General features: G+C 35.5%; 1 protein-coding gene across 11 annotated transcripts in view; it reads left to right on the top strand.

Annotated features, from left to right (window-relative positions):
• The window catches only part of MYO9A (myosin IXA), a 347,057-nt gene that overhangs the window by 201,555 nt on the left and 119,882 nt on the right, over positions 1-25,620 (top strand). For 10 of the 11 annotated variants that reach the window (XM_027572325.2, XM_027572329.1, XM_027572328.1 and 7 more), the window contains 7 exons: positions 11,035-11,178; positions 12,748-12,787; positions 17,130-17,252; positions 20,105-20,185; positions 22,385-22,495; positions 23,339-23,461; positions 25,042-25,191. In XM_027572325.2, coding sequence (XP_027428126.1) covers positions 11,035-11,178; positions 12,748-12,787; positions 17,130-17,252; positions 20,105-20,185; positions 22,385-22,495; positions 23,339-23,461; positions 25,042-25,191 — 772 coding nt within the window. The remainder of the gene's footprint in view (positions 1-11,034; positions 11,179-12,747; positions 12,788-17,129; positions 17,253-20,104; positions 20,186-22,384; positions 22,496-23,338; positions 23,462-25,041; positions 25,192-25,620) is intronic. The other variant, XM_027572333.1, reaches the window with a different exon arrangement.

Here is a 25,620-nt window from a genome sequence, read left to right as displayed (position 1 = left end):
TTGCGTTTTAGTTCTAACTTGCTGATTTCTGAGTTTTTTTAAATAGCTTTTTTTATTTTTATTTTTTTATTTTTAAATAGCTTTATTGAGATATAATTTACATACCATAGAGTTTCACTCATTTAAAATATATAGTTTAGTGGGGTTTGGTGTATTCAAGAGTTGGCTAATCATCCCAAAATCTAAGTTAGAGCATTTTAATCACTCCAAAAAGAAACTTCCTACTCACTAGTTTCTCTCCATTCCTCATGTTCTTGCTAATTTTAGGGAAATACTAATACTAATACACTTTTGGTCTCTACAGATGTGCCTATTCTGGAAATTTAGTTTAAATAGAATCTTAACAATATGTGGCCTTTTGTGTGATGCTTTTTTCACGTAGCATGATGTTTTCAAGGATAATCTACATCGTAGCATGTGCCAGTATTTCATTCCTTTTTATGGCAGAACATTCCATTGTATGGTTATTTTGTTTATACATTTATCGGTTGACAAACACTCAGGTTTTCCCCTTTTGGCTATTTTTTTTTTAAAGATTTTTATTTATTTATTCATGAGAGACAGAGAGAGAGAGAGGCAGAGGGAGAAGCAGGCTCCCAAGGAGCAGGGAGCCCGATGTGGGACTCCATCCCAGGACCCTGGGATCATGACCTGAGCTGAAGGCAGACGCTTAACCATCTGAGCCACCTAGGCACCCTTTCCCTTTTGGCTATTAAGAATAATGCTGCTCTGAACATTCATGTACAAGTGTTTGTTTGGATATATGTTTTCCATTATTTTGAGTATGTACTTAGGAATGAAATTTCTGGGTCAAATCTCTGTGTTTTTTTTAACATTTTGAGAAATTGCCAAACTATTTTTCAAAGTGACTGTGACGTTTTACATTCCCACTGGTAATAGATAAGGGTTCCATTTTCTCTTTTGCCAATATCTGTTATTGACTGTCCTTTTAATTTTAGTGGTGTTAATAATGGGTGTGATGTACTACCTCATTGTGTGTGTTTTTTAAATTTTTATTGTTATGTTAATCACCATACATTACATCATTAGTTTTGGATGTAGTGTTCCATGATTCATTGTGCATAACACCCAGTGCTCCACGCAGAACATGCCCTCTTTAATACCCATCACCGGGCTAACCCGTCCCCCCACCGCCCTCCCCTCTAGAACCCTCAGTTTGTTTTTCAGAGTCCATCGTCTCTCATGGTTGGTCTCCCCCTCCAATTTCCCCCCCTTCATCCTTCCCCTCCTGCTATCTTCTTCTTCTTCTTTTTTTCTTAACATATATTGCATTATTTCAGAGGTACAGATCTGTGATTCAAAAGTCTTGCACAATTCACAGCACTCGCCATAGCACATACCCTCCCCAATGTCTATCACCCAGCCACCCCATCCCTCCCACTCCCCCACCACTCCAGCAACCCTCAGTTTGTTTCCTGAGATTAAGAATTTCTCATATCAGTGAGGTCATATGATACATGTCTTTCTCTGATTGACTTATTTCGCTCAGCATAACACCCTCCAGTTCTATCCACGTCATGGCAAATGGCAAGATCTCATTCCTTTTGATGGCTGCGTAATATTCCATTATGTGTATATACCACATCTTCTTTATCCATTCATCTGTCGATGGACATCTTGGCTCTTTCCACAGTTTGGCTGTTGAGGACATTGCTGCTATAAACATTGGGGTGCACGTACCCCTTCGGATCCCTACATTTGTGTCTTTGTGGTAAATACCCAGTAGTGCAATTGCTGGATCGTATGGTAGCTCTATTTTCAACTGTTTCAGGAACCTCCATACTGTTTTCCAGAGCAGTTGCACCACCTTGCATTCCCACCAACAGTGTAGGAGGGTTCCCCTTTCTCCGCATCCCTGCCAACATCTGGCATTTCCTGACTTGTTAATTTTAGCCATTCTGACTGGTATGAGGTGGTATCTCATTGAGGTTTTGATTTGGATTTCCCTGATGCCGAGCGATGTTGAGCACTTTTTCATGTGTCTGTCGGCCATTTGGATATCTTCTTTGGAAAAATGTCTGTTCATGTCTTCTGCCCATTTCTTGATTGGATTATTTGTTCTTTGGGTGTTGAGTTTGATAAGTTCTTTATAGATTTTGGATACTAGCCCTTTATCTGATATGTCATTTGCAAATATCTTCTCCCATTCTGTCGGTTGTCTTTTGGTTTTGTGGACTGTTTCTTTTGCTGTGCAAAAGCTTTTTATCTTGATAAAATCCCAATAGTTCATTTTTGCCCTGGCTTCTCTTGCCTTTGGCGATGTTTCTAGGAAGAAGCTGCTGCGGCTGAGGTGGAAGAGGTTGCTGCCTGTGTTCTCCTTTAGGATTTTGATGTACTCCTGTCTCACGTTTAGGTCTTTCAACCATTTGGAGTCTATTTTTGTGTGTGGTGTAAGGAAATTTTCCAGTTTCATTCTTCTGCATGTGGCTCTCCACTTTTCCCAACACCATTTGTTGAAGAGACTGTCTTTTTTCCATTGGATGTTCTTTCCTGCTTTGTCAAAGATGAGTTGACCATAGAGTTGAGGGTCCATTTCTGGGCTCTCTATTCTGTTCCATTGATCTCTGTGTCTGCTTTTGTGCCAGTACCATACTGTCTTGATGATGACAGCTTTGTACTAGAGCTGGAGGTCCGGAATTGTGATGCTGCCAGCTTTGCTTTTCTTTTTCAACATTCTTCTGGCTATTCGGGGTTTCTTCTGGTTTCATACAAATTTTAGGATGATTTGTTCCATTTCTTTGAAAAAAGTGGATGGTATTTTGATGAGGATTGCATTGAATGTGTAGATTGCTCTAGGTAACATTGACATCTTCACAATGTTTGTTCTTCCAATCCATGAGCATGGAACGTTTTTCCATTTCTTTGTGTCTTCCTCAATTTCTTTCATGAGTATTTTATAGTTTTCTGAGTACAGATCCTTTGCCTCTTTGGTTTATTCCTTTGATTTATTCCTAGGTATCTTATGGTTTTGGATGCAATTGTAAATGGGATTGACTCCTTAATTTGTCCGTCTTCTGTCTTGTTGGTGTGTAGGAATGCCACTGATTTCTGGGCATTGATTTTATAGCCTGCCACTTGACTGAATTCCTGTATGAGTTCTAGCAGTTTTGGGGTGGAGTCTTTCCGGTTTTCCACATAAAGTATCATATCATCTGCAAAGAGTGAGTTTGACTTCCTCTTTGCCGACTTGGATGCCTTTGCTTTCTTTTTGTTGTCTGATTGCTGTGGCTAGGACTTCTAATACTATGTTGAATAGCAGTGGTGATAGTGGACATCCCTGCTGCGTTCCTGACCTTTGGGGGAAAACTCTCAGCTTTTCCCCATTGAGAATGATATTCGCTCTAGCTTTTTCATAGATGGCTTTTATGATACTGAGGTATGTAGCCTCTGTCCCTATACTCTGAAGAGTTTTGATCAAGAAAAGATGCTGTACTTTGTCAAATGCTTTTTCTGCATCTATTGAGAGGACCATATGATTCTTGTTCTTTCTTTTGTTAATATATTGTATCACGTTGATTGATTTGCGGATGTTGAACCAACCTTGCACCCCAGGGATAAATCTCACTTGGTCGTGGTGAATAATCCTTTTAATGTACTGTTGGATCCTACTGGCTAGTATTTTGGTGAGAATTTTTGCATCCATGTTCATCAAGGATATTGGTCTGTAAGTCTCCTTTTTGATTCTCATTGTGGTTTTGATAATGGATTTCTCTAATGCCTACAGATGTTGAGCATCTTTTCATGTGCTTATTGATCATTTGTATGTCTTCTTTGGTGATTCATATATCTTCTTTGATTATGTGTTTCCTTTGCTATGAAAAATTTATTTGGGGGGCATATATTCTTCTTTACAAGTATAAAAATATAATTGTCTTAAAACTGTTATCAAACAGTATTGTATTTAAATTTAAGGGCGCCTGGGTGGCTCAGTTGGTTGAGGGACTGCCTTCGGCTGAGGTCATGATCCTGGAGTCCCGGGATCGAGTCCCACATTGGGCTCCCTGCTCAGCAGGGAGTCTGCTTCTCCCTCTGACCCTCTTCCTTCTCGTGCTCTCTGTCTCTCATTGTCTCTCTCTCAAATAAATAAATAAAATCTTTGAAAAAAAATAAATTTAAAAATGTATGCTAACATCTTTTTGTGCCATTAAGTATTGTTATTGTTCTGCAACATGATTTTTTTTATGATTTATTTATTTATTTACTTAGAGCAGGGAGAAGGGCAGAGGGAAAGAATCTCAAGCAGACTCCCCCCGTGAGCATGGAGGGCCCCCCCCCCCGTGCCCAGACATGGGCTCAGTCTCATGACCCTGAGCTGAAATCAAGAGTCAATGCTCAACTCACAGCCATCCAGGTGCCTCTACAACATGATTTTTAATGACCTCATAGACTTCCATTGGGTGGTTGTAACATAATTTTTTTCACCTGTTTCCAATTACTGGTTACTTAGGTTGGTTTTTAATTGTTTTATATTGATGAAAATTTTTGTAATTAAATTTTTGCATGTGTGATTATTATCTTCTGTCCTTTTTAATTAAAAGCTTGACCAGAAAGACAGAAAGAAGTTAGTATAAAATTTTAAGGATATTGTCCCAGCTATCCAAAAAGTATAGTTTAAAAAGAACTAATCGAAAAATATTTTAAGGTTACATTCGATTTTTCAAAAGCAGGAAGTTTCAAAAATAGTACAAAGGAAAAAAGTTCATAGAGTCCCACGTACCTACTCTTCACTTAGCTTTCCTAAGTGACATCTTATATAGTGATAATGATAGTATATTATCAAAACCAGGAAATTTACATTGGCACATTAATATTAACTAGACTGCAGTTTTCACCATTTTTAGAAATCTGCAGGTGTGTCTCTATATAGATTTTTGCAATTGTACCCCATCTATACATTTGTGTAACTAATGGTACAATCAAGATACAGAACTCTTTTATCATCACAAAATTCCTTCATGCCACCTATTTGTGTTTACCCATGTCCTTGTCCTGTCCTATAGCAACCACTAGTATGTTCGTCATTTTTATAGTTTTATTATTTTGATAATGTTATATAAATAGAATCATATAAGATGAAACTGTTAGGGAGAAAAATCTTTTATTATGTTCAGTAGCTGGGGGCCTGTGAATTAAACTTATGAAAGACAGATTAACAGGAAGAAAAACGTATAATTTTTATTAGTATTTTATGTGCATGAATATTCACAGAAAAGAAGTGAAACTCAAAAAAGTGGTGTAACACTTGGGGGCTTATATACCCTTTTTATAAAGGAAAGTGAGTTTGGGTTTTAAGGGATGGTAAAATGTGGGGAAGTGACTAGGGAATATGTGGGAGAACTAATGGAAGCTGAGAGTTATTTTAGTAAGGTTTATGTAAGTAAACTCATCTCAGTTCCTACTCTCTTATCTCAGGTGATAAAAGTTGCTCTCCTCTTCCTAATAGGGGAGAAGGGAACACTTTCACAAAGAGAAGTTTATGCCCTGCTTTTAGTGGGTTAAGGGGTAGGGATAGAACTGACTCTTCCTCTATCTGTTGATTCTTCTTAGTTCCCTTATATGAAAGTATCATAATTTGGGGTGATGTGTCCTAATCCCCTTCATAACTTTGAGATGAGTTCTTTTCGCTAAACATTGTGATTAATTTGTTAGGTTATTAAATGTATCAGTAGTTGATTTCTTTTTATTTCTGAATAATCTATTTTTTAGTTGGGTTGTCTTATTGTTGAGGTGTAAGAGTTATTTATATATTCTAGATCTAGATCTCTTATCAGATATAGGACTTGAAAATATTTTCTTTTAGTCTGGGAATTGTCCTTTCACTTTTCTTATGGTGTTGTTTGAAGTGTAAAATTTTTAATTTTAAAGAAGTCTAACTTATCTATTTTTCTTTTTGGTTATACTTTTGTTATATTTAAGAAATCATTACCTAAGCCCATGTCACAAAGGTTTACTCTGTTTTCTTCTTCTAAGAGTTTTATAGCTTTAGCTTTTGAATTTAGATCTATGATTGATTTTGAGTTGATTCTGTATATGTTGAGAGAGATTCACCTTCTTTCTTTTGCATGTGGATATCTAGTCATCTCAGTACCATTTGTTGAAAATACTGTTTATTCCCTGTTGAATTGTCTTTGATGCCTTTATCAGAACTCAGTTGACCCTAAATAGAATCTTTATTTCTGGATTCTCAACTCTCTTCTCTTGATATATGTGTCTTTCCTTATGCCAGTACCATATTGTCTTAATTATTATAGCTTTGTAATAGATTTATAAATCAGGAACTGTAATTCTTCTAGCTTTGTTCTTTTCTACATTGTTTTGGCTATTCTGGGTTCTTTGTATTTCCATATGCACTTAAGGATTATCTTGTAATTTTCTGCAAAAAGGCAGCTGGGGTTTTTGCTAGAGGTTGTGTTGAATCTATAGATTAATTTTTTTATGTGAATCACCATATATTACATCATTAGTTTTTGATGTAGTGTTCCATGATTCATTGTTTGCGTATAACACACAGTGCTCCATTCAGTACTTTCCCTCTTTAGTACCCATCACCAGGCTAACCCATTCCCCCAAACCCCTCCCCTCTAGAACCCTCAGTTTGTTTCTCAGAGTCCATAGTCTTTCATGGTTCGTCTCCCCCTCCGATTCCCCCCCTTCATTTTTCCCTTCCTGCTATCTTCTTCTTTTTTTTTTTTTAACATATAATGTATTATTTGTTTCAGAGGTACAGGTCTGTGATTCAACAGTCTTACACAATTCACAGCACTCACCATAGCACATACCCTCCCCAATGTCTATCACCCAGCCACCCCATCCCTCCCACCCTCACCACTCCAGCAACCCTCAGTTTGTTTCCTGAGATTAAGAATTCCTCATATCAATGAGGTCATATGATACATGTCTTTCTCTGATTGACTTATTTCGCTCAGCATAACACCCTCCAGTTCCATCCACGTCGTTGCACATGGCAAGATCTCATTCCTTTTGATGGCTGCATAATATTCCATTGTATATATATACACCACATCTTCTTTATCCATTCATCTGTCGATGGACATCTTGGCTCTTTCCACAGTTTGGCTGTTGTGGACATTGCTGCTATAAACATCGGGGTGCACGTACCCCTTCAGATCCCTACATTTGTGTCTTTGGGGTAAATACCCAGTAGTGTAATTGCTGGGTCGTATGGTAGCTCTATTTTCAACTGTTTCAGGAACCTCCATACTGTTTTCCAGAGTGGCTGCACCAACTTGCATTCCCACCAACAGTGTAGGAGGTTCCCCTTTCTCCGCATCCCATGTAAGTCTTACACCCTGTGTAAGACTTGTACACTAAAACTAAAAAATATTGTTAAAAGAATGAAAGATCTAAATAAGTGAAAAGATATTCCATGACAGCACTCTTCAAATTTGAAGTGTACAAGTCTTACAGTTCTTTTGTTAAATTTACTCCCAAGTATTAATATTATTTTCATGCTGTTATGAGTGAGGTTTTTGCTTTTATAATCAATTATTCATTGCTGTTATATAGAAATATAATTGAATTTTTAAACCTTGCTTAATTCATTAGTTCTAATAGTTGTTTAGTGGATTCCTTTGAGTATTCCATGTAAGATCATGTCTTATGTGACTAAGTATAAATTTACTTCTTTCTTTCCAATTTGGATATCTTTTTTTTTTTCTTACTTGAAAATTTCAGTAGAAATTTTAGTAGAGTTGAATAAGAGTGGCCAGAGCTCACATTCTTGTCTTATTCCTGATGTTAGTGGGAAATCTTCCAGTTTATTTTTAGTCATTAAGCATGATGTGTTGTTGTTTTTTTTTTATAGATGCCCTTTTTCTGATTCTTGAGCCCTTGTATGTGACATCTCTCCTCTATACTTAAGTACCAGAATCTTGTAGGATCTGTCTAGAAACTCTTTTGTTGGGTCTTGAGTCTACTGGAACTATTTTATTATCACTTTTCATCTTCTTTTGTTTTGATTTATAAGAAATAATGTCTCCTATTGCCTCATCTTTAAATCTGTTATTAGTGAAAAATCTCGAAGTCACCCTTAATTTCCGCTTTCTCATACATTCCCCATTTGGTCCATCAGCAAGTTACATTGGCTTTCTCATACATTCCCCATTTGGTCCATCAGCAAGTTACATTCCGCTTTCTCATACATTCCCCATTTGGTCCATCAGCAAGTTACATTGGCTGTACTGTAAAATGATATCCAGAATCTCACCATTTCTTATTCCTTCCATTGCTGTTGCCCTGGTATGTATTACTGTAATACCCTCCTAAAATAATCTCCCTGCTTTTATCCTTGGCCCCCCAAACAGTTTTCAATACAGCAACCAGATCATTATTTTAATATAATGTAATATATAAATATGTATAATACAAAATGCATTTTAGTATTAAAAAGCTGAATCATGTTAGCATTTTCCTGAAAGTCCTTCTTTGTCATTCTTTCTCATTCCCATTAAAAGCCAAAGATTCTGGGGTGCCTGGGTGGCTCAGTGGGTTAGGCTTCTGCCTTTGGCTCAAGTCATGATCCCCGGGGTCCTGGGATGGAGCCCAGTGTCAGGTGTGATGGGCTCCTTGCTCAGCGGGGAGCCTGCTTCTCTCTCTCCCTCTGCCTCCCCGTGCCCCGCCCCCCGCTTATGTTCTCTCTCCCACACTCTCTCTCAAGTAAATAAATAAAATCTTAAAAAAAAAAAGCCAAAAATTCTTACATTTCCTAGAAGGTATATGTAACATGGCTTCCTCCTCCCTCTCTGACTTGGTCTACCATTTTTCCTCTGTTTATTCCACTCCAGCCTTGCTGATTTATTTAATATATCTCATATTCATCAACAAAATTCTTGCCTCCCACTGTATGTTTGCTCTTCTTTCTGAATAGAATGCTCTTTTTCCAGATAACTGCTTGATTTGCTTTTTTATCTCCTTCACATCTCTGTTTTAATGGAGTCTTATTCATGGAGCCTCTCCTGAGGTCCCTATTAAAGTCTGGCATCCTGGCATTCTTCTTGTATGTTTAAAATTTCTCCTTAGCACCTATTATCCAACATACAATGTATTTTTTATGTGTTTATTGTTTGTTTTTTTTCCATTTGAATTTAAGTAATGTGAAGATGATAGAAAAAATTGGTACTAGTTGGTACTCAATAAATATTTTTCAATGAGTGGATATATTTCTGCATTTTCATTGGTGTTACATTTTTAACCTTTTGGAGCTTTTCATTACTTTATTTTCTCAATTTTTAAATTTTTCATAATATCTTAGTCTATAGATGCAATATTTTCTCTCTTTTCTAAAAATATTACTGATAGCTTTAAAAATCTTTTTTTACTTCCAAGTTGTTTATGTCATGATTGTTTTGGTCTCTGTTTCATGCTAGGGGCTTTCCTCAGTTGTCTAGTGAACCTTGGTCACCTGTTTATATTCATATTGAAACACTAAAAAGCTAATTGGAATCTGATTAATTGGGTGTGTTGTCAGTGTCTAGAACATATCAGTATATCTTTGGGTCTTTCCTCTTGGGCTGGTCAAATTCCACACAAAAGTTTAATTTTATTCTTGAAAGATACAGTCCCAGCTGCCATATTTTCAGTATTTTCTTTGACTTTTTAAAGTATACTCATCCCCATTTGTACCTGGTGCTGTCTAGTCCATGGACTTTCTCTTTCATCCTCTTGCTTAGATAAAGGAGGGATGGTCATCAGGCTGCATGGAGTTCTAACTGCTTTTAAACTGACTTTCAACTAGTGCTCTTGTTCTTAACCCACCTTTTCCACGACTTCCATAAGTACATGGTACCACCAGCTCTGGAGCCTTTCGGAGTTTTGTAAATATGGATACTTCTCAGTCTTTTTCCACAGCCAGTTTAAGATTGCTTTCTATAGGGACAGCTGGATGGCTCAATTGGTTAAGGGTCTGCCTTCAGCTCAGGTCATGATCCCAGGGCCCTGGGATCGGGTCCCACATCAGGCTCCTTGCTCGACAGGAAGCCTCCTTCTCCCTCTGCTTGTGCTCTCTCGCTCTCTCTCTCTCTCTGACAAATAAAATCTTTTTTAAAAAAAAGTTGTTTCTATATTCATCTGCTTTCCATATTTCAAAACTGTGTTACTATTTTCTCAGTATATTTTCTTTGTTTATTCCCTTAAAAATTATTTTATTAAATTTTCACAGGTTTCTGGAGGAATCCAAATATGTGGCCAGTTTGCTATCAGTACCTGGAAAGCCCCCTATTAATTCTTCATATTTTAATCCCTGATAATTTTATCTGTTTTGTTCACTCCTCTATCTCCAATGGCTAGAATAGTGCTCAGCCCATAGAAGATGCCTAGTAACTTTGGTGGATACGTCGTTCATAGTGAGTGTGTGACCTTCCAGGAAGAAATTAAATATTCCATAGAATGGGCTAGCCTATTAGGATTATAAATTCCTTCAGTAGTATTTGGAAGTACTAATATCTAACAAAGACAAAAAAAATCACATTATGTATAATACCTTATATTATTTACTGATTGTAAATAATTTAATAGATTTAAAAATATTAGCTATATTAGGGGTGCCTGGGTGGCTCAGTCATTAAGCATCTGCCTTCGGCTTGGGTCATGATCCCAGGGTCCTGGGATCAAGCCTCGCATCAGGCTCCCTATTCCGCAGGAAGCCTGCTTCTCCCTCTCCCACTCCACCTGCTTGTGTCCCTCTCTAGCTGTGTCTCTCTCTGTCAAATAAATAAATAAAACCTTAAAAAAAAAAGTTAGTAGCTGTATTATATGTGCACACTGGTATTTGAATGTATCAGAATCCATAGAAATTCTTCGTTCTGAACGAGGAAAAGATTAGTCCAAATTGATTGGTAATCTCTGCGATAATATAATTTTCTGCTGGTTTAGCTTTTTTTCTAAATTTTAATTTTAGTGTTTAAAGTTTTAGGTTTTCCTTATTTAAGCAATTTGGAGATTGTTCGGTATGTCTCAGTTAACTAAAGCAAATTGTACCGTATTTGATTTTTACAGAGATCCATTTGATATTGCGTGGAATGGCAGAACTGGGATTCGTCAGAGCAGACTATCAAGTAACACCTCTTTGCTTGATAAAGATGGGATATTTGCTAATTCAGCTAGCAGCAAACTCTTGGAGAGAGCCCATGGAATTCTCATGTTAGTATTGATCAGAAATGTGGATTGCTTTTTATGACTGGTTTAAAATTTCTGGCTGAAAAAGAAGAGGGGTGATGGTGAATCATTTTCATGAGTAGAATTTTGAGTGAAAATGGTGATTGGGACTTCCAGAATATTAAGTACAACAGCTCCTGTTTTTATTACGGTGACTTGAATGTCAGATTTAAGGGCCCCATCTCAAAGAAGATTGGCTTTGACTTTTTGTAAACTAGAAGAAGCACTTTGTGAGATGTTTATACAGCATTCAAGAGCCTGTCTTTCTACCAAACAATAAACTAGAAAGAACCATGGAAAAAAAAATGGTGACTGGGATCGTATATAGTGATATATAACCTTTATCCAGCCTGCCGTTCCTCATTACCTGATTATAGGACTGGTTTGAAGGCATGGTTATAACTATGCAGGGTGGACCAGTAAAAAGTTCTTAGCTCCCTATATCCACATATTTCAGACACTATTTCAAAGCATATTTTTGGGCCACTAGCTAGATGTATGACTGAATTGGGTTCTTTAATCCCTGTCAAAGTCAGTGCTTAACAGTGCTAATGGGCTCAATTTATATAAGTCTTGCTGTACTTCCGAATTGTAAATTAACTCATTTAATCCTCACAATAACTTGTATTGATGGTATTATCATCCCCATTTTACATTATTACATTCTACATTGTTTTACATTATCACGCTGATGAAACCGAGACTTAGAGAAAAATCCTACCCTAGTAGGATTTAGATTTAGGTAGAGTTTAGATTCAAGCTCAGGTCTTTTTGACTTCCCAGCTCATGTTCATAAGCCTTGGGCATTATTCCTTTTCTTTCTTTATCTATTAAAAAATCTTGATGTAAATATAATATTGAATTATAAGAAAAAAAAAGAGAATTTTTACTTTTTTTTAACATTTTTATTTTTTTAAAGGTTTTATTTATTTATTTGAGAGAGAGAGAATGAGAGAGAGAGAGCACAAGAGGGAAGAGGGTCAGAGGGAGAAGCAGCCTCCACTGAGCAAGGAGCCCAATGTGGGACTCGATCCCAGGACCTCGGGATCATGACCTGAGCTGAAGGCAGATGCTTAACCGGCTGAGCCACCCAGGCATCCCAAGAATTTTTAATTTCTAAAAGGGGAAAGTCATTAAGTTTTTTAATAAGTACATTTTAAAAATCCATGAAATTAGGCCTCTATTTAAAGTCTTAAAATGACAGAAACAAAGTTTCTATAGGTACAAGAAATTAGAACTTGATAAATGTCCAAAAGAAAATGACATTTTAGTTTTGAATGTACAACATTACATTACTGATTATCAGACTTAAATCTGTTTATAGCAATATTACAGAGCAGGCATTTCTTTTCTTGTTCTCTTTTCCTTGCTTTTTTTTCATTCCCAAAGGTGTCTGCTTAGTTGAATCAGTCAGTGTTTTCATATAGAGGACCTATATCTTGGAAATGGGTATATAAATATACTGTCTTAGTAGAGACCTGGAACTCATTCATCTGTATAATAGTTTTTTGTAATAATTTCTAATTTTTCAAATGTAATGATTTGTCTGTATAGGAGAAACAAAAATTTCAAGTCCAAGCCTGGCCTTCCAAAGGTGAGTATTATGAAAAACTTTTTTCTCTTGGTGCCCTACACCATAATTATTTTTTTATTACTCATTCAAACAGTCTTTATAAATAATCGAAGATAGGCAATACCTTATTTGTACCCAAAAGAGGGATTAATTTTGTGTAATTAGTTAAATCCATTTTAGAAATAACACTGGATATTAGGAAATGGTTTAATGGTTCAGGTAAATATTTGTGATATATCTCACATTCTAGTGTTTGAAAAGCATCTGAATATAAATGTTAATTTTTGTTGAGTAATTGCATCTTTACGTAAGATTTTTTCTTTTATCCTTAAGCCAGGTTAAGGTCAAATTTTGAATTTTACCTGATTTTAAATAATTCCTAATTAGTGCTTATCTAACTCATTATCATTTAGCGCTCGTCAGACCAGTTTTTCGGTCGGATAGGCTTGCGAGCCTGTAGTCTCTGTTAACTACTTAGCTATGCCGTTGTAGCGCAAGTGCAGCTACAGACAATGTGGAACTGAGCAAGTGTGAATGTATTTCACTAAAACTTCATTTCTAGACATTGAAATTTGAATTTCATATAATTTTTCACATATCATTAAATACTATTTTAATGTTTTTTTCAACCATATAAACCATATAAAAACAGTGGATAGGATTTGGCGCATGGGTATAATTTTCCTACGGTGATCTACATAGTAGATTTTTGGATGGCATTCCAAAAATGTTTATTGAATTTAATAAAGGAAGAAAAATCTGTTTCTTTCTCTTGTACCGCCCCAAAGAAGGAATCCTGTCACTTGTCACCTTTTTGATGAATTCCAAAATTAAAAAAAACAAACCCAAGAAGGAGCTGTTTATTCTCACAATTCTCTAGTTCAGAAAACAAAAAAAATGAGGTTATTATTTCTTCTACTTAAGCCTCTTAGGCTTCTAAGGAAAATGTAATGTACTGCTTATGTGGTTTCTGGTAGGGGTAAATATTATTTTAAACCACAAAGCACAAAGAAAACTTACGTTAAGTGGTTTGTAATTCTTCTCACGAAAAGATTTTATGTAGAGAAAAAGGGTACCACTTGCATTATCAAACATCTTTTCATTTGTGTTTCTTTTTTCATTCACTGTCTCTTTAGTCTCTTGTTTTTGTTTCAAGTTTTTATTTAAATTCTAGTTAGTTAACATGTAGTGTAATATTGGTTTCAGGAATAGAAATTAGTGATTCATCACTTACATAGAACACCCAGTGCTTATCACAAGTGCCTTCCTTAATACCCATCACCCATCTAGTCCATCCCCCACTCACCTCCCTCCATCAACCCTCGGTTTGTTGTCTATAGTTAATAGTGTCTTATGGTTTGCCTCCCTCCACCTATTTTTTTCTTCTTCCCTTATGCTGTTTTGTTTCTTAAGTTACACATATGAGTGAAATTATATGGTATTTGTCTTTCTCTTACTGACTTATTTTGCCTAGCATAATACACTCTAGCTCTATCCATGTCTTCCCAGTGGCTAGATTCTTTTTGATGGCTGAGTAATATCTGTGTGTGTGTGTGTGTGTGTGTGTGTGTGTGTGTGTGTACACATATATATATATAGCTCACATTTTCTTTATCCATTCATCAGTTGATGGACATTTGGACTCTTTCCCTAATTAGTCTTTCAGTATTTTGAATGCCACCACTGGGTCTAGCTATTTGTACCATTCTTTTTACTCTCCTCAAGTGAATAACTTCTCTTTAAACTTCATATGGTTTAAAAATATTCATGTTGGCTACACCTGAAGTAAAAAATTCTATTCATTTATCAGTCACGGAAATCCCATCTATTTCTCTATTTATTTTTATTGATGTATAATTAATATACAGTGTTGTACTAGTTTCAGGTATACAACATGTTGATTCATTGATTCTCAGTGCTCACCACCTGTCACCAACAATGTTATTACAATATTACTGACTATATTCCCTATGCTGTACTTTTTATCTCTGTGACTTTTTTATTTTATAACTGGAAGTTTGTATTTCTTAATCCCCTTTATCTATTTCACCCCTCCCCTCTAGCAACTATCACTTTTTTTCCTGTATGGGTCTGTTTATTCATTTGTTTTGTTTTCTGGATTCCACATTATAAGTGAAATCATATGGTATTTGTCTTTCTCTGTCTTATTTCACTTAGCATAATACCCTCTTGATCTATCCGTGTTGTCACAAATGCCAAGATCTCATTCTTTTTTATGGCTGAGTAATAGCCCTATTGTGTATATGTGTGTGTTTGGATACATATACCTCACCTCTTCTTTATCCATTCGTTATTGGCACTTGGATTGCTTCCATATCTTGGCTGTTGTAAATAATGTTGCAGTAAACATAGGGGTGCGTATATCTCTTTGAATTAGTATTTTTCCTTTGGGTAAATACCCAGTAGTGGAATTATTAGATCGTATGGTATTTCTGTTTTTAATTTTTTGAGGAACCTGCATACTATTTTTCATAGTGGCTGTACCAGTTTAGGTTCCACCAGTAGAGCATGAGGGTTCCTTTTTCTCCAAATCCTCACCAACACTTGTTCTTTCTTGTCTTTCTGATGCTAGCCATTCTGATAGGTATAAGGTGCTATCTCACTGTGGTTTTGATTTGTATTTCCCTGATAATGAGTAGTGTTGAACATTTTTTTCTTGTGTGTTGACCATCTCTTTGTCTTCTTTGGAAAATGTCTCTTTGATTCTCTGCCCATTTTTTAATTGCATCATTTTTATTAACCCCTTATTGGATATATCATTTGCAGATATCCTCTCCCATTTACTATGTTGCCTTTCATTTTGTTAATGGTTTCCTTTGCTGTGCAAAAGCTTTTATTTTGATGTAGTCCCAGTAGTTTATTTTTGCTTTTGTTTCCCTTGCCTAAGGAGACATATCTAGAAAAATGTTGCTAAGGCTGATGTTCAAAGGGATTACTGATTATGTTTTTTTTTCTAGAGTTTTCATGGTTTCAACTCTCACATTTAGGTCTTTACTCCAATTTGAGTTTATTTTTGAGTATAGTGTGAGAAAGTAGGTTGAATGGTTGTCATTATGTTGTCATTTATACTTTATTTGAGAATTGCCTGTTTCAGGTCTTTTGTTCATTTGTTAATTGTGGGATGAATTTTTAAAGGAATTTTTATGGTTCTTATGTACAGATAATAAGTCTTTGTCATTGTTGGAAAGATTTTATTTAGTTGCATTTGTTAAAATATGTATTGTACTTATCACTTGAAGGTTTATATTTTTAAGTGTTTATATTGTCAAAATTAATATTTTTTAAAAAGACTTTTAAATTTGTCATGTTTTTAACTCAGTTCTGTGCTTCTCATGTAATAAAATTTTTAGTACTTTTTGAGTAACGTTATATAGTTTACACAGGTACAGATATATTCTTTCCATGGACAGACTCACTGCCATAAATATGGTATGGTTTTAAAAATTGTGATTGGCTACAAAAGCTCTCAAGTACTTTATTAACATCCTATGTTGTATTCTTTAGTTGCTTTATATACAACTCCAATCTTCAGATTAGTAATTAGTATATCAGGATCATGATTGATAGGGTTGATGTTTTGTTTTCTTTTTCTGTGTACATTTCTGGCTTACATGCTATAGCCCTAGGATTGAATTTAATTTATTGTCTCTGTGAGTAAGGATTCAGTTACAGATAACAGTAATAACTGTGGATATTTTTAAGTAGAAAAGGACTTAATTCAAAGAGGCACTTACAAAATCATTAGAAGTCTTAAAGAATTTCAGAGTATTAAAATAGCAGTGCAGAACTGACCCCAGCTGTAATCAGCTAGGGAAGCAGGAAACTGCCATTCTAGCTGCTGCATTCGGGCACATAACTATCTGTGGTGTGATCCAGGAGTCAGAAAGGAGGTGCTACAACTATTGGCTCCAGGGCTAAGGTGCATTTATTAGAGTTTCAGTGACAGCACAAATTCCGTGTACTCTGCCTCTCAACTCATAAAGGTAGTACCTGGACATTGGGATCACAAAAAGCTAAAGTACTTTGATGTGCATGCTTGTCAGAAGAAACAGAACCTAGTAGTCGAAGTCTCTGCTTCAGTTATACCTTCCTAGCTTCACGTGTGGGATTTTAAATGATGAACTTAAATTGCATCTGGAACCCAAATGCAAGAGAGTTTGAGAAATGCAGTTTTCTTTTTAGCTGGAAAGCAGGAGGGGTAAGATGGATGTTGAATATCCAACCTCTCATATTCACCACCGTCATTATACATAGGTGATAATGAAAACTGGCTTATAATTTTGTTTTTCCTGTTCTTTGATTAATTTATGTGAGGAATTTGATTTTTCTCCCTTCTTTTCAGCACTTGCTGGAGGTAAATTCTTTAAAGCACCTGACAAGACTGACACTACAGGATCGCATCACCAAGTCTCTTCTTCATTTGCATAAGAAGAAAAAACCTCCCAGCATCAGTGCCCAGTTTCAGGTTATTTCTTATTTTACCTTTTTATAACAAAAAGGTTTTTTTAGAGGAATCTGTTTCATTCAGATTGGCATTGAAAAGTCAAGATGATCTGCAAGATACCTGAATGGAAGATGATACATATGACTTAAAAGCCATATTATAGTGGTCATTTTGGAGAGAAGTAACAAGGGTGGAAAGCGAGCTGCCTTTTTTTTCATCCTTTTATGTGTGGGTAGTGGATATCCCAAAGAGTAATTCATTGTTTTCAGTGTGAGGAGACAGGCAGCAGAAAATTGATACTATAAACAAAACCTGCCTTTAAGCCCTATTGTCCATATATAGTCACTGTTAACATAATCTGTATGTTTTTTTTCTATATATATTTTAAACTTCATGCTACTGCTATCTATATTTAAATGGGATTGCAGGTATTTTCTGGTTTTATTTTAGTTTTATATACATAGAAATCCTTTTCTTTTTGTTGTGACTGGGCATTTGGCAATAAATGTGATCATAATAAATTAAATAACAATTACATAATTGTCAAGCTGACTTTTATTCTCTGAACATATATCTATGTCTTAAGTTTTTTACAGTACCTACGTATTGGCTTTATAATCAGAGGAAAAGATACCTAAAAAGGATTGTTTTTTCAAAGATAGTTTGTCTATAGCAGCAGGAAGCAGAATTGGTGGTTTCCTGGGGCTGTGAGCAGGAGCAGTTATTATTGCATATGGGCAGGAGGGAAATTTCTGGGGTGATGGAAGATTTCTACATCTCACTTGTGGTGATGTTTGTACAATTATATAAACTTACTAAAAATCATTGATGTGTAGACTATAATGGGTACATTTTTATATTATTTAAATTGTATTTCAATAAAATTTTAAAAACAAAATGTCACTTAAGAGAATGAAAGGGCAAGCTGCAAGGTATGAAAATATACTGGCGATACATCTGAAAAAGACTTTGTATATGGAATGTATGAAGAACCACAAATCAATTTTTAGAAAGACAGAGACCCTAATTGAAATGGGCAAAAGTCTTGAACAGCCAAAACTTGTCTGATATCAAAAGATATAATCCAGAAGGCCAGTGAGCCTATTAAATACCTGCCCAACATTATTAGTCATCAGAGAAATGCAAATTAACTACACACTTGCCTGCATGGCTGAAATAAAAAAGACTGATTATACAAAGTGTTTGCAGGGATGTGGAGCAACCAGAACCTTTATACACTGTTATTGAAATATAAACTGATGCAGGTATTTGGAAAACAGTTGAAAGATATGTAGAAGAATGCCCATAGCAACTTTATTCATAATAGCCCAAACTGGAACAAATAAATATCCATCTTCAATGGATTATTTAGTTGTGGTATAGTCATATAGTGGATCACTATTATATAGTCCTAAAAATGTACAAAATATAATTATATGCAACAAATACAAACTAGTATATAGTGTATCTTTGGTTTTATGTGAAGTCATAGAACAGGCAAAACTAACTTATCTTAGAAGTCAGGGTAATTGTTACCCTTGGTTCAGGTGTGGCGGTGGGTAACTTATGTACAGGTGACCTTGCTAAATTCAATGGGATGGGGTAAAGATGGGCTTCTGAGGTTCTGGTAATATTTTATTGAGTTGGGCCTTGTTTACAAGAGTGTGTTCCTTTTGTGAAAATTCATCAAACTGTATACTTGTGATTTAAGCATTTCATTTTATGTATTTTATAATACAATAAATATTTCTGACAAAAAAGAGCACTTAAAAGTAAAAAAATTATATGTTGCTGTAATATATATGACAATAATAATAGGAGTTTATATGGTTATATGGCTTCTAAGTTTTACTTGAAGTCACAAAATATTAACTCTGAGTAGACTGTGACAAGTTTGCATATTATAATCTGTAGAGCAGCCACTAAAAAATACTACAAAGAAATGTAACAGAGAAGCCAATAGATAAATAGAATACTAAAAAACAAAATATGTTATCTGACCATAAAATAGAATTAAACCAGAAATCTAATAAAGAAAAGATAACAATCCCCAGATATTTGGAAAATAAAAAGCAAACATCTAAATAATGCATGAGTGAAAGAGGAAGGAAGGTTTTAAAAATATCTTAAATGAAAGTAAAATATCAAAGTTTGTGCAGTGTAGCTAAAGCAGTGTTCCAAGTTTCACTGATAACATTAAATGCTTTTAATGAAAGGAAAAAGGCCTCAAATCAAAAACATAAGCTTCTATCTTAGGAAACCAGCAAAAGAAAAACATACTAATTCCAAAGCAAGCAAATAGAATGAAATGATAAAGATAAAAGCAGAAATCAATGAAATTGAAAACAAAAATAATAGAGAAAAATCAATGAAACCAAAAAGTTGGTTCTTTGAAAAGATAAAAAAAATTATAAACCTCTAGCTGGACTAACCAGAAAAAAAAGAGGTAAAGTACGAATTATCAGTATCAGGAATGAAAGAGGGGGACATCACTAGCATGAACACTGAAAGTGGGGGACACTAGCTAGTGGATACCCTATGGGAAATTTTCAAAGTTGTTTAGGAACGCATGAGTTTGAGTATATTGTTTCATGAGATGTGAAGAAAAGTGAAAAATTTATTCTAGACGTTATTCTTTAATATATCTGCAATGTATACTTTTGCCAAACTATCAGCTTTAAGATTAAACTACCATCCTTCTCCTTAATTTAATCAGTATGGGAATATACACAATTTGCTTTTGAGAAAGAAAGCTATTTCTGTGTATACCATTGTTTCACCATAGTTTGCCAACATTATTGTTTGTATTTATAAATTATTTTCTGCCAGTTTAGAATGGGAGAAAATGCTAATTATATTGCTTTGTATTGCAGGCCTCGTTAAGCAAGCTGATGGAGACACTTGGTCAAGCAGAACCCTATTTTGTAAAATGCATTCGTTCTAATGCTGAAAAGGTAAAAATGTCCTGTAAATGAGAGCTTCTAGCTCTGCTTACTTCAAATCAGGCTTTACATTTTTTTAAGGAGAGTAAGTAGAGGGGAAGAGCTTTTATAATCTTTTTAAGGAAAAACAGTGTTCTGTATTTTCTGTAGATATCCTATTTCTGTACTTACCTGCCTTTTTGGTATTTAAATGGGCTTGATTTAGTGTTTCCTAATAATCTGAGAAACAAATATGTTATGAAATTCCATCATAAAAAAGAGTTTTATGCAACTTTTGTTACCCTGAGATTTAATCTTATTTGCCTATAAGCTGTCATTCTTAAAGAATTTGCTTAGCATTTTTTATGTTTAGAGCTTTTTATCTCTGCTAAATAAGGAAGGTACTGTGGACATTCTTGATTCCTTCCTGTTTTCTATGATAGGTCTCCTAATTAGAGCTTTGCAAAATATATCTAATAAGTATAAACATTTGCCATATTTCTTTATGTTCATCATAGGAAAAAATAGTTCCCAGCCTGAATAGCTAAAATGTATAGTTCTCTAGTACTGTAAATATATAGTGTGAATTACGCCCAGCTTTCTTAATTTTTAGGAAGCAGCCTTCAACTCTGCAGTTTACAGACTTTGTGAACTTACCGTTTCTGTGGCTTTTATGTTCTCAACTTTGTAAGAATATACTATAATAGGACCAGTCTAATAGTGTGTCGGTATAGTATACATGGGTCAATACCTGCAAAGTACTTAGAATGTTCCTGGTCCATACTAATTGTTTAGTATTTTGTTAGCTATTCTTTTAGAGTAGCAAAAAAGGAAATCTTTTTATTTACAGTTAAGTAGAAGTTTGAGTCTTATTAGTTGAGACCTTGTTATACAGAGAGTTCAATTAGTGAAGTGTATTTCAGGGCATAGAATAAGTACTAAATAAACATTGACTGCTATTAGTACTATTTTTTTATTTTTATTTTTTAAAGATTTTATTTATTTGAGAGAGAGAACACAGAGAGGAGGGGCAGAGGGAGAGGGAGAAGCAGGCTTTCCGCTGAGCGGGGAGCCCAATGTGGGGCTCAGTCCCAGGACCCTGGGATCATGACCTGAGCCAAAGGCAGATGCTTAACTGACTGAGCCACCCGGGTGCTCTGACTGCTATTACTATTTAACATAAGTTGCCCATTTGATTTTTTTTCCTTGATAGTTGGTATGTCCCATGTCTCTGCAGGAAAATGTTTGGGATTGCCTTAGGGGGTCATTGAAAATAGTATTTAGGGAATAGGGAGAAATCTCAGAAGCCCCAAATAAATCTTTGGAATAGCTACAAACATGGCTACTGAGATACCTACAAGTGACAGGGTGTTGTGACTGGTGATGAATGACTACCTCCCATTAGCTTCTTCCTCATCAGTGCCTAGGCAGTGAGGAGATCAGTTCTCAGGAACTATAGCACTTTTTTGTTTTTCAGTGTGTCCTACCAGTATCATCAGCAAAAAAACATTTAGGGAAATAAGCTACTCTTTTTTTTTTTTTTTTTAAAGATATATTTGAGAGCAAGAGAGAGAGTGGGGGTGGTGAGGTGCAGAGGGGGAGAAAGAGAGAATCTCAACCCATCTCCCTGCTGAGAGCAGAGCTGGATGTGGCGCTTGATCTCATGACCCTGAGATCATGGACTTGAGCCAAAACCAAGAGTCGGATGCTTAACCAACTGAGCCACCCAGGTGCCATGGAAATAAGCTACTCTTAAACTTGTACTAGTCATTGAAAGAAGAATCTGTCAGCTCTCAGTTAACCAAGGCAACTGGTAGAGTGGGTGGGGTAGGTGGTTTCTGAGTGAGATTATAGAGAAAATCTTAATTAAAAACAAAAATACAGACAGTCTTGACTATATATAAGTAGGTTATAGATTTCTATAGTGGCTAGGCTATGTGGCCTCCTCCTGTGGGCAACTACATTTCTTTTTAGCTTTGAAGGTCCTCTCCCTCTACAACTAGAGCAGCCTGGAAGCTTGGTTTCTCCTTTTTCCCCTAGGGTCAGGCAGTTAGACCTTTTCTGAAGCTACCAGCTGGGGAGGTAAGATTTTCCCATCACCTCTGCTGTGTCTTAACCAGACAATCTCCGGTCAATTTTTAGACATTCAAAAGCTAACCATACTTACAGGAGAAACATTAATTTGGGGATCTCTTAGTCTGGGTTAATTTTTTTCCATTTGTTTTGTTTTAGCTGCCTTTAAGATTCAATGATACCTTGGTACTTCGACAGCTTCGGTACACTGGGATGCTGGAGACAGTTCGAATTCGCCAATCCGGATACAGCTGCAAATATTCTTTCCAGGTTATGCTTTATAGTGATATTTAAATGTATATACACTTAAGTAAGTTATTCCTGTGTCTTATTTTTTATTTGGGTCTCACTTGTTTTATTTCTCCTGTTTCTTCATTTGCATTCCATCTTTTGTATACAGAATTGAAGAGGGGTCGAGAGTACTCACTTCCATTGAGTGGCAGCAATCTTATTAAACTTGTGGTGTGATAGAATCCAGTTCCTGGCTATTCTCGTTTGATCTGAATGTTTGCTAATACTAAGTTTACTCATAACACAGGAGTTCTTCCTACTGATTACTCCAGTAATTGAAAGAGTTCAATCAGAAAAGATTCCATTTAGTTTTCTGTAAAGTTATCTCAGTAAGATTTTCTTTCATCGTAAGCTGCCAGCAAGGCTTACAGTTATTCTCATCAGCTATTGCTGCTATGGGTATAGAAATTATGTTGAAGCTTTTCAGCAGCTGAGCAAGTTCTTTGCTGTTTGTGGGAGGGAAAGTTTCATTCTCAGTTATACCCTGACACCTTTGCATATTTTTCTGCTAGAAATTTCAGTTATTAAATAACTTTTTCTTTGGTCGTTAATATGGCTTTCTCAAAAGGGATCATTAGTTTCTGCTTTTTTCTTCTTCCATTCCCCTTTGATAACAAAATATGTGGAATTCACTATCTTCTCTCCACCCCCACCCCCATTTTACAAATTAACTGTTTTGCAGTTTTTTAAATTAAGGAGTAATTTCTTGGTTTCAGTCTCTAAAAGATGAGGAAAGAATCAAAAGGACAATTAGCTAGTTTAGGACCATGTTTACATATAATTTTCTTGTGATTTTACAACATTTTTCTTTTCATTTTTCAGGATTTTGTGAGTCACTTCCACGTACTTCTTCCCCGAAATATTATTCCATCCAAATTTAACATTCAAGATTTCTTCAGGAAAATAAATCTTAATTCAGATAATTATCAAGTTGGAAAATCCATGGTAAATATAACATATACAGTCCTTATCAAATTTGAGTAATTTTTATATTTAAATAATAATGACGATCATGAGAACATTTATGCAAAAGTTAGTGTACCAGATATCATAAGGAACTTGATTAGGCCAAGATTTTTACTTAATATAGTCATTATTAACCAAAGAGCTTCTTGCCAATGCTCTAGTTCTGTCTGTAGTTTTAACTGCCTAAAAACAATCTCTTCCCCAGGTATTCTACCATAATCTTCAACTCAACTTGCTCTCAGTGACCTTATCCAGATTCCCCTACTGTCTTTAACTTATCAACTACTCTTTCTCTGTCATCCTTCTTCTAGGTTCTTAGGCTAAAAACTGTAATTATATTTGGCCAACCCTTCACTTTAATCCTTTTACAAAATTCTGTTTCTTTTTTCCCTCACAAATGATTTTCATCTCTCCCTTTTTCTTCATTCCTACTGCTTGCATTTTAGTCTGTTCCTTAGCTCTCACTTATATTTCTCTTACAGTAAACAGATCCCTCATCTGATTTCAGTCTGTCATTCCATTTAACTCACTCTACCCATAGTATCAAAATCATCATCTTAGTACCTCTTTCTTTTATGTTGGCTTCCTGCTTAATAATAATCCCATGATAACTCCTCATTAAATTCAAACATCTTTCTCTTCAAGAATCTCCATGTCATGACTGCACACCATTTAATGTCTTCTTTATGAAGATTAATTGTTCTGTTGACCCCTGTGTATGCTGCCCTGTACATGTACATTTATTATTATTTCCAACTCCTTGTTTTGCTCAGGTAGAGGCCTCTGTCTTTTGCCCTTATAGTTTACTGTTTTCCTTTTTGCGTATCTAATATCTATCTCTTCTTTTTTTTAAATAGTTTTAAATTTTTGACAGACATGGGAGGTGATGGATACATTAATTAGTTTGTGATAATTACTTCATAGTGGATACATATATCAAAATAACCCATTATACACCTTAAATATATATAGTTGTTTCTATCTACCTGCTCTTAAGGGTAAAGTGCAAATCCTATTTCCAGAGGGTCTATGTCTTAAGTTATATTTGTTTTCCCCTATATCCCCAAAGATTTATTAATGGAATGGAAGAGTAAATAAACTGGTTAATAGCCTTGGGTAACAAGAAACCTCTGATGCATACTGGGTTTCAAAAAGACTATTATTATCGGTTTATTCATATCATCAGACTTCAAGATCTGTGGTTCCCACCTTCCCCCCCGACCCTAACATCCTTGAAAATAGGAAAAATGACATGTTACCAGTGGTACATTGGCTCATGATGGCGGTGAATTTCCCATGGGAATAATACATCACAGTCTCTAAGACTGAGAATTTTATATTATGTTCATTTTTCCATTTCCCCTTCTATATTTTAATGTCTCTTTTTAAATTTGAGAACGACTTCTTTGGATAAATGGATAGAAATATGTATCAGTACTGCTTTTCATGTCTACCATTGTATTCTTCTTTAAAGAAGCTTACCACAGAAAGGATGATTCATGAAATAAATTTCTCATTTCTTCTTAAGCTGTATTCCTCATCTTTCTCCCTTTTGGTAGGTGTTCCTAAAGGAACAGGAACGACAGCACCTACAAGATCTGCTTCACCAAGAGGTGCTCCGCAGAATCATATTGTTGCAGCGATGGTTCAGGGTTCTTCTGTGTAGGCAGCATTTCCTCCATCTGAGACAGGCATCCATCATTATCCAGGTTGGAAGCAAAGGATTCCTCATATGAGATTTGCTAGTTTATGTGGCCTTTATTTTAGTAACTAGAATTTTACTGTGAAACATTTGAATAAGAATATAAACTTCAGAGATGAGAATGTGTCCTATTCATCTTTTTTAAACATTTATTTATTTATTTGAGAGAGAGAGAGAGAATGGATGGAGGATGGGCAGAGGGAGAGGGAGAGAGAGAATCTCAAGCAGACTCCCTGCTGAATGCGGAGCCTGACACAGTGCTGGATCTCATGACCATGAAATCATGACCTGAGCTGAAACCAAGAGTCAGTTGCTTTATCGACTGAGCCACCTAGGCACCACTCCTGTTCATTTGGGTTCATAGCACCAAACAGATTACTTATTATAATAATAGACTACTGATAAATATTGATGGAGTTGAATAAAATTAAATTGA

The sequence above is a fragment of the Zalophus californianus genome, chromosome 6 (genome assembly GCF_009762305.2).
Source record: "Zalophus californianus isolate mZalCal1 chromosome 6, mZalCal1.pri.v2, whole genome shotgun sequence".
NCBI lineage: Eukaryota > Metazoa > Chordata > Mammalia > Carnivora > Otariidae > Zalophus > Zalophus californianus.
The sequence above is the reverse complement of the archived record's forward strand: the minus strand, read 5'-3'. Positions and strand labels throughout refer to the sequence as shown.